Source organism: Ostrea edulis, chromosome 6 (genome assembly GCF_947568905.1).
Source record: "Ostrea edulis chromosome 6, xbOstEdul1.1, whole genome shotgun sequence".
Lineage (NCBI taxonomy): Eukaryota > Metazoa > Mollusca > Bivalvia > Ostreida > Ostreidae > Ostrea > Ostrea edulis.
Genome location: NC_079169.1, coordinates 82,362,992 through 82,373,576, shown reverse-complemented (window position 1 = coordinate 82,373,576; position 10,585 = coordinate 82,362,992). Strand labels below are relative to the sequence as shown.

At 35.6% G+C, this 10,585-nt stretch overlaps 1 protein-coding gene across 1 annotated transcript in view; it reads left to right on the top strand.

Annotated features, from left to right (window-relative positions):
- Positions 1-355: 355 nt before the first annotated feature.
- Positions 356-10,585, top strand: part of LOC125646260 (uncharacterized) — a 140,368-nt gene continuing 130,138 nt past the window's right edge. Inside the window, exons 1-3 of the mRNA XM_056140983.1 lie at positions 356-1,481; positions 5,526-5,682; positions 10,069-10,174. Of these exons, the coding sequence (XP_055996958.1) occupies positions 356-1,481; positions 5,526-5,682; positions 10,069-10,174 (1,389 nt within the window). The remainder of the gene's footprint in view (positions 1,482-5,525; positions 5,683-10,068; positions 10,175-10,585) is intronic.

Here is a 10,585-nt window from a genome sequence, read left to right as displayed (position 1 = left end):
TTGATGTTATGTGCTGAAAATGGATGTTGAGACAAATGGTGTGAACTTCTTTTGGACATAATTCCTTTAATGAAATAGAAGTATCGGTAACTATGATTCTTCATTAAAAGACTTAAATATTGAGTTTTGCATGACTGTCATCATAATTAAACAGTCTTTTGAATATGAACCGGGCACATGCTATATAATAAATAAACCTTTTAACATTCTATCTATGCAACGTTCTTTCTATTGAGGCCTCTAAAGTGTTTCACTTGATCGAGTAATATAATGTATGCATTTCAATAAGTTTAAACCCCTTCATTCAGAGTTTGAGGTTTCAAATACGAAGAAGGAAGACGTAGAATTCATAAACATGGAGCGTAGTTTGTTTACCTGTGTGACTGTACTTTGTCTCAGTATGATGGCGATATCCGGTGTCTATTCTCAGTGTGAGAGAGACAACGGCAATGAAGGAATAACAGAGTGTGTGTCTTCAGATTATTTCCCGAACAGAAAATATCAGGCTGCAGTCTGCATGAGAAGATCTACTCTTAAATCAATAGGCATGCAGTGTAAAGACCCATATGCAGAATATTGTTGGTACTACTGTTCAATCACACCAAACAACCCAGGCGTTTCAACGTGCGAATGTGACCCTGAAAAAAACCTCTTACCATGGAAGTCTGTCATCCCCTTACACTGCTATACACCAGACGGAAATAACTGTTCTTGGTATCGAAGATGTTTGGAGACCCGCATATCTTGTGAATCAACTGCGCATCCATATGCAATAACATACGCAGAAAAATACTGCAAGCGATTTGAGAATAATTACCACAAATTCTCTAAAAATGGAAAGAAATGGGTTGATGCTGTAAGGAAGTGCCTACAAGAAAGCCTGGCACACGTTATGTATCCTCAAATAAACGTTTCTTGTGAATATGTTAAAGAATGGGCTTTTCGCACGCATATTGACTGCTATCGTCAACCTTCAACTGTGATCGGGCTACGTGATCTAAGCATTGGTGACTGTTGGAATATCTTTTGGACTATTAAAGGAGCATTTGTAGATGCATTTTCCAAGACTCTCCATGGAAGTTGGCCTGTTCTCAAAACATGTTTTGCTAATTCATTTCCAACTAAGGAAGTGAAACGTCTCCAACTGTATACACGTATACAAAATGCAGCTGCAAATGATTGTGATAAAATGGCTACATTTATAGCCAAAAGACTGGCTATCATTCAAAAGTGGCCATCTGATATTATGTATAAATCATACTGTCCAAAACGCATTGCATCGCAGTCAAAACTAATCCCTATTCATATTATGATTTCCCACAAAAACAGCGATGAAGCTCTAATAAATGGCATAATAAACACTCTCAAAGAGGGCGCTTCAAGTGGTTCTTTAAAAACACTAACTCTTGAGGATGGACACATAGCTGAGATAGAGAAGATTAAAGAATGTGTTAATCCGGAATGTACATCAACTGAAACAGGTAAAATTATCTTTGGTCATTATTTTCATTCTCTCAGATATTTTTAACCGTTCACTTTAAGGATGTCTTGAATAGACGGTACCTATTTTTGTAATCAACTCCTCTTACATGATTTATTTGACATCCTTCAGACCTCGTACAGCTTTTATGAAAGCATTAAAGATATGCACTGACAAACAAGTTGATGGTACAGGGATTTCAACAGTCTCGATTGAAGTCAGCATTTCGCAAATTCTATGGTCGTTATAACGATCTAGTTCGTCAATACAACCTCGCATTGGGTCAAATGCTGTCTGACGTGTTTCATACCGATTGTTAAGCCGTTCTTGACACACTGATTTGACTGCGGATAACTCCGTTTACCTGATCAGGATATGGGGCTCACGGAGGGTGTGACCGGTCAACAGGGGATGGTTACCCCTCCTAGGCACCTGATCCCACCTCTGGTGTGTCCAGGGGTCCGTGTTTGCCCAACTATCTATTTTGTATTGCTTGTAGGAGTTATGCGATTGATCACTGTTCGTTATCTTCACCTTGCATGCATGTGTCTTTTTGGAAGTGATCGGACATTCTTTGAAAAATTTACATATGCATGATGTAGTTGAACTTTGTCACTTTTTAAGCATGGTATCTATTTTATGTACCCAACTCCTCTCACAGATTTTACTTGACATTTTGCAGACCTTGTACATTATAGATGTGATTAAAACATTGAAGATATACACTTGACATTTTAAAGTGCTTCTTTTTTGTTGTTGTTGAAAATTCTGCATTCCATATGTCATTTTTTCCAGTATGTTTGTACTGCTATCTCTATGATAGGTAACATCTTTTAAAGCAACCCGGTCATTTCTGTTCCTGAATCGATTTTTATTTTTATCATTACCTTTTAATTATTTTAAACACAAATACATATACACTTTTCACTCATGCTTCCATACAGGTTAAAGAAAGTGATACAGAAAACTACATGTATATTTTACTAGTTTTGTTCTAAAAACTGTTATGGTTCATTGAATAGACATTTCCACTTCGACCATTTCTTTTTGTAACACATTTATTCTGCCAATTATTGTTCTAAAATGTAGTAATTGAATTTATAAACATTTCAAAAATATCACCAGAAGCAAAATTGGACAGTTTTTTTCCCCTAGAATATAATAAAGAATGAAAGAAAAAACTGATGCAAGTAAAGACCAGCCTAAATAACACACTAGTAACGGCATCTGAATAAGCATTTGTGAACGCAGGGAAAATCCATTTTGATTTACTTGCAAAATATATGAAACACACTTTTTAAATTCTTCTTATATCGAAATACAAGACCACCCCTTTCATTTTTGATAAATTTTCACGATGTCTGATAAATAACGGTCCATTTCGACATGTTTGAACCTTGCGACACTATTGTCATGCAAATATATAGGGGAAATCTTTTAAAATGTTCTTCCCAAGAACCACTCGGCAAGGCAAGTTGAAATTTACATGAAAACTTCCTGACATAGTGAAGATTCAAGTTTGTTAAAATCATGGCCCCCAGGGTAGGATTGGGCCACAATGGGGAATCATAGTTTTACATACAAATATATAGGGAAATCTTTAAAAAATCTTCTAAAGAACCAATGGACCAGAAAAGTTTATAGTTACTTGAAAGATTCCTGATAATGCAGATTCAAGCTTGCTAAAACCGAGGCCCCCTGAGGGTAGGATGGGGCCACAATAGGAGAGGAAAGATTTACATGGGAATATATAGGGAAATCTTTAAAAATCTTCTTCTCAAGAACCACTGGCACAGAAAAATTACATGTAGATGAAATCTTCCTGATATAACAAGTTTGTTAAATCCATTGCCCCCGGGGGTAGAGTGGGGCCATTATAGAGGATAAAAAGTCTTACATACAAATATATAGGGGAAATATTCAAAAATCTTCTCAAGAACTGGGCCAGAAAAGTTTATATTTACATATTATGTACATGGAAACTTCCTGACATAGTACAGATTCAAGTTTGTAAAAACCATTGCCCCCAGGTAGGGTGGGGCCACATTAGGGGATCAAAGTTTTACATAGAAATATATAGGGAAAGTCTTTAAAAAAATTCTTCTTAAGATCCATTGGGCCAGAGAAGTTTACATTTACATAAAAGCTTCCTGACATAATGCAGATTCAAGTTTGTAAACATAACGGACCCCGAGGGTAGGGTGGACCGCAATAGGGGATCAAACCTTTAGATACAAATTAGTGAAAATCTTTAAAAATCTTCTTACGTACTACTGGGCCCGAAAAGTTTACATTGACATGAAAGCTTTATGACGTAATACAGATTCAAATATATAAACATCATGCCTCCTGCGGCGTGTTGGATCACAATATGGATGTGAATATATTGGGAAAATCTTGAAATATGGGCCAAGGTGACTCAGGTGAGCGATGTGGGCCATGGGCCTCTTTTGTATAATATGTTTGTAGAAGAAACAGTAGAATCACTATAAGGTCTTCCGTGAAGAACGGAAGACCTTAATAATAATAAACAGTACAATCACTATAAGGCCTTCCGTCTGAAACGGAAGACCTTAATAAAAAGAAAAGTGAAAAATCAACAATAGAATAATAGAAGGTTCTTCCGCTGAAGACGGAAGACCCTAATAAGAAAAGTGAAAAATCAACAATAGAATAATAGAAGGGTCTTCCGATGAAGACGGAAGACCATAATAACTAGTAATCCTAATTGTTCGCGAACAATTAGAGGGCTTTCCACCTACAATGATTTAAAAAAAGATATTTAAGATGATGTACGAAACTCAAAACGACCTTGAAAATTTAATAATAATTTAAAATAATAAAAACTTAAATATAATGTTTACGATGACCTTGACCTTGATCTCATTTTAAAGGTCAAAGGTAATCGCTCTTAATGCAAGTGATCCTATGTCTCTATCTATATTAATGTAAAAGCTATCAGCTTAAAAACGTTAATCAAGACATTCAGGGGCAATGATTTGTTTAGGGGTTTTCGGTTACTTTCCGTTAGTTTCTCAATGCTAAAAATACTTTGAAAGACCTTGAAAATGGAAAAAAAATAATTTTGATGATGACCTTGACCTTTGACCTCATTTTGAAGGTCAAAGGTCATCGGTCTTAATGCAAGTGGTCCCATGTTTTCATCGATATTAATATAAAAGTTATAGGCTTAGATAATGATATTGGAGACTTTCAGGGGCAATAACTATGCTTAAGGGTTTCGTATCCCTTTGATTATTTTTTCTTTAAAAGAGGGTTTTACTGTGAATTCATTAGCGAAGGTTTCGTGTCTCTATGACTTTCCGTTAAGTAGGAGTAGCGATAACAATGTTTGCGACGCGAGTCTCCGAAATTCACAAAAGGGTCAAAGTTCAAAGTTGTAATGCATACTATCAAAACCAATCAAGAAGTCAATACTTACCCATATAATATTTCAACGCTATCTTAAGCAGGAAAGAGAGTATAAAAAGTGCTATTTTTTCCTCTTTTCTGATGACATTGACCTTGACCTAATTTTCAAGGTCAAAGGTCACCGATCCTATTCCAGTTGGTCCCATGTCTCTACGACAAACCGTTCTCAAGTTCGACATGTTTTACGAATAAATCGCAAAACATAAAGAGGCATTAACTCCCTTTAGGGGACACCGAATCTCTTCATTTTAAATTCTTCGCTTCTACTAATTACCCTCTATGTTTTAGAAAAGGTTTCATCCTCCTATCATTTACGGTTATGGTTATACTAGTATACTAAGTTTAATGTCTATCAAGCAATGGGTTCTCGATATATCAAGCTGACAATATATTCCTGTATGCCCACAGTAAATTGACCCTTGACCTGAAAAAAGAGGGGTCTTCTTCTACTCTTTAGAAGTTCGTTGTAGTATGATAAGTTCAATTACTAATGAGTTTCCTAATTTTCAGTTACATGTATCGTTCAACTCTAGTTTTAGATATGCTTATGCACTGTATTATATGTTAACAAAATGCAGTTTTGAATAAAACTAAAAATTTAACCCATTATTAGATGGATGTAGCAGTAAAGCCCAAGAAATCGCATGCAAAATAAAAGAAACAGAAAACATAACATTGTTGACAATGAACCCTTCTGAGATAAAAGACGGTGCCGATCCTTTCAGCAACATTCGAGACGCTTGTGATGGAAGGCCATCAAAACGGTCCAGGTAAGTACATGTATACAGATACATCTCATGTCTTATTTACGATGGGTTTTTCTATAAATACTAAGGGTACCTCATTATAAGTTATTTTATATTACAACTTCATCTGTGTTATGAATTCTGTCGAAGATTATTGCAGGCGATGGGCTAAATTTGAAAATGAAGAACATGTCAGAATGGATTAACAGTTTAAGAGGAATACCAAAATCCCACATTAGACTCATCAAAACAAAAGTACTTACAAGATATACTTGTGTGTACAGTAAACCAGAAGTGATCAAAGAATTAGATAGGTTACACGAGGAATATACTTTAGTTCCAGCTGACAAAACTTGTAACAACATTGTCTTTTTTGTAAGGCCCATTCTGTATTTTACTATCACATTTGGTAATTGTACTTAAACTCCAACTGCCCTTTGAAAGAATAAGATTCTTTGAAACCATTTTTCAGTTTTAGACACATTTAATATCCCAGTCAATGCGATGTATGGATATAAATTACCTATACTGGATTCCTAAACTCGATTGCTGGATCGAGTAAATAATCTACCAAACTCCTATCTTTGTTCCCCACGAAAATATTAACAGCTGTGAAGGAGAAACTTCAAACGTACTGTGCGACTACATATGCCAGACGTGGTGTGAATCAAATCAGGATTCTAAAAAAAAAAACTTTTAGGAAATTTGAAATAGCAAAACCTTTCTAAAATCAACAACATCAAAACGTATGAGTTTTCAACTCTTTAGGCGACCATTCCTCACGATAAATTAAAGACTAGACTTTTTGACATCACAGACAGTTGCTTCTTCAACAGAGATGGACAAAAGAAATATTCGTATCTAGTGATCGGTCATTACTTTGTTAAACACCACTCTGATCCCACACACAAGTACCCTGAAGTTGAAATAGAAAATAGCTCATCAATAACAATTTCTTCTTAGTCTTTGGTGATCAGGTCTTCCAACAGTCTATTGGAATTCCCATGGGCACGAATTGTGCTCCTTTGTTAGCTGACCTGTGTTATATTCATAAGAATCAGAGTTTATTCAAAAGCTTGTACATGACAAGAAAAATAATCTCTTGTTGTGGCCTTCAACTCGACGTTTAGATATATCGACGACGTTTTATCTATTAACAATAATCATTTTCATGCATATGTCGATTCGATATATGTGTATCCCTATGAACTGGAGATAAAAGACACCACGGGTGCCTCCACATCTGCTTCATACTTAGATGTTTTATTGAAAATGGATATTGACGGCAAACTAACAACTTAAATTTACGATAAGCGGGATGATTTCAGCTTTTCCATCGTCAAGTTCCCATATTTTTGTAGCAATATTCCATTATCACTTGCATATGGTCTTTATATCTCTCAACTGATTCAATACGCAGGAGCTTGTTCGGTGTATGAACAGTTTTAAATCGATGAAGACTACTGATAAACAAGTTGATGTTTCAACAGGGGTTTCAACAGTTAAAGCCACCATTTCGTAAATTCTATGGTTGTTATAATGATCCAGCTTGCCCATATAACCTATCATTGGGTCAAATGCTGCACAGCGGGGTTAAAGGTCATAGGAGACAATTTTAAAAAAATGTTTTGCACGAAAATGTGTTCTTCTTTAATTACTTAATATATGTAAATAAGTCATTCAGAAAAAATCGTAAGGTAACAGACTCTACAGATCGTCAAATGTTGCTATGGTGTGAAGTATCAAAATAGGAAGATGACTTATCTCCCTTGCTTTATGACGTCAAAAGAGACCAACCTGACGCAAATGTGTATTTGTTTATACTAATAACTGCGGGTTTTAGCCGTCAAAATGTTCAATGTGCTTACATTCAACTGTAATGTAGCAAATCGGGTAATTCTATATACTTTTGTCTAAATGATCCAACGTTCAGAAAGACTTGGGTGTGAAATCTACACCGAGAACACAGAACTCGAAGTTGTTTCACAATCATTTTACATGATTACGGGGGTTGATGAGGATCAGTTTCGTTATTGTATACACTCTACTTTGGCAAAAACTAATGGATTTATGAAATTAAATCTTCAAGAAGATGCAGTTCTAACTATTTTCGACTACAGACCAACTGCAAGCACGGCGAAGACGAGAAAATCCTACAAAACTAAACGTTGACTGTATAATGACGGTAGTACAGATATTCATAATTTAGTATCTGAACATGATCTGATTTGTTTTGAAATGAAATTTGACTCTGAAATAGTCATGTGAAGCTCTTCTGATCAGAATATTTTTCTCTGTAGATAAGTAAATAAATTGAAGATGAATATGTCTAACTTTACACATGTGTAAGTTGAAAGTTGCATTATCAGACACCCCCCCCCTCTTTTCTGTTTAAAAAGAATGTTCAAAGCAAATGGTGGAGCGATCATGAAACTACAAGTTTTTATATCAGATGAAATAAACCGATTTTTACCGTCATGCAAGAGTTGGGTGATGATTTTTTTAAATGAAGCACTAATTTGCACGTTGGTTACCTTATTGGGGGCAAAATTTAAAACAAAAAATTAATTAAATTATTCTTCAAATAGGCCTTAATGTCGCAAATTTTATTGTAAAAGAATGTTAAGTAGACATTTATATTTATTATTATATAATTCACCTCTTAAACTAAAATAGCTGCACACGATTCTTGGAAAAATTCTATGAAAATGAATTCAAAATGCGGCGCTCGCGATTTGTGCAAAGGAAATTCCGATCTGGCTATAGAATATATCCGAGTCAGGGTGGAACTTGGGCACATGAAACCAAAGGGGGATGAGGGGGTGCCCACCTTTTCTGTCAGTCAACCTTCAATTACTTCAACTTTTGGAAAAAACAACAACGGATACTGCTTGTCTGCATGGGGTTGAAAAAAGCGGAAGTAATAACTATCTATATTTCTTTTATTGTCATCAGAGAATGTACTCTGAAATTATCATACATTTATCATTAACCAGTCAGTATTATTTCAACCGATTTGGAATAAATAGGACCTTGATCTATCTTGTTCGTCCTCTGAAGAAAAATCGTCGATGTGGCTGGTATTTGCATTAATAATGAGTTCAAAGTTATATCCTTGTGTAACGAACTATGGTTCCCCATTCAAAAACTTCTCCAGCTGTGAATAAATCGTCTATGGATGTGCTTTTGTTTTGATTCGCAAATCTGAGTGTGGTCTCTTATGACGTCACAAATTCAGGAAATAAGGAACGATAATCGGGTAACGATTTTCTATTCCGACTACCTTTGCACTTCGATTTCTTCGAGTTAATATCGTCATTAATCTTAAAAAGCATTTTTGAGGAGTCTGTGAAACAAAGTTTATAATTATGGAGAGAGAAAAGTATTGTTAAAAACCGTCTCTTATGAACTTTAAGATGTCCCGAGTAAAATAACAAGTAATAACAGCATATTCGTATAAAAGTAAAATTCTTCCAAACGTCGAATTTTTAAAAGTAAAAATCGTTTGTCAATACATAAACAAACATCGTATCACGTGAGAAAATCCTTCGCTTAACTACAAGTACGTAGTTTTTATCCGCTAGACTTTTAGTTGTTTATCACCTCGGCACATGTGAAAGATGCACTCAAATCATTTGCAGCTTGGGCTTGATATGTTGACATTGAAATGGTAAATTTAAAAAGTGATATGGATCGATACAATATCCTCTCAAATATAGCATTTTCCATAATCTTAACTCAAATGTTGGGCATTTTCCACATTCACATCCAAATCGTATCTAAACGATGCAAAATATTCTACCTTCCGTATCAAAATCCTAAATCTGCAACTAGTCACCTTTAGGAATATGTCTTGCTCGAAATAAAATATCGTCATCTTTCACCTGTGCCGAGTCGATATGTACATGCGTTGGTTTTCTTTATTCCAAATGACTATGCACATCGGGGGCGATTTCAAAGTCACAAAGTAATTTAAAGATTACTTTACATTCTTTCGTGCACATACTATATATAGGAATAGTAGACTTATAAATTATCAAAGAAAACTATAGACCTGTACGTCGTGATGTACTTTTATATTGTGACGTCATATAGTGTGAAGTGCACCGAGGTACATTGCATGATGTTTGTTTTAACTTTACGCGGGACACCTTAACCTTGCTGTGTGTCTGACGTGTTTCATACCGATTGTTAGTCCGTTCTTGGCACATTGATTTTGACTACATATTACTCCGTTTACCTGATCAAGATATAGGGCTAAGTGCGAATGTGAACGACAGGGGACGCTTACTCCTACTAGGCACCTGATCTGGTGTGTCGAGGGGTCCGTGTTTGTTAACTCTTTATTTTGTAATTTTTGTGGGAGTTGTGAGATTGAACACTGTTGTTTATCATCGCCTTTCATTACAGTTACCCTTGTAAGGAAGGTATATCCCCAGGAGGCGTTGTTTGCTTGACTGCCAGCATACTTCAGTTTATTTATGATCTTGGAACGTCTACCAAATACAGTTTTCAGGTACTTGTATCGCGTGGCAATACCTATGAATTAAAAACACGATATATATAATATTTCAAATGCAACGTGTATCTTGTATGATACTCTTAAATGGACATTAAGTAACTGTATCCCAATTCCCAATTTCAATGACCGTGTAGCGTGTGACAGCGTGGCGAGAATTCCATCGTCATCGAAAGCAAGGTTTTTGACTTGCCTAGATGGTCGAGCGGTCTGGCTCGCTGGTTACATGGTGCTAGGAAATTTCGTTTCGCAGGTCGTGAGTTCAACCCCGCGTAGAGGCGGAAGTGGGTATCCAAATAAGTGATATTTCCTGTGCTTTATATTAAATATTTCTTCACTTAGGGCAGTTATGTTCATTTAAGAGTGAATTACTATTTCTGTGATATATATATATAAACTCTAAACACT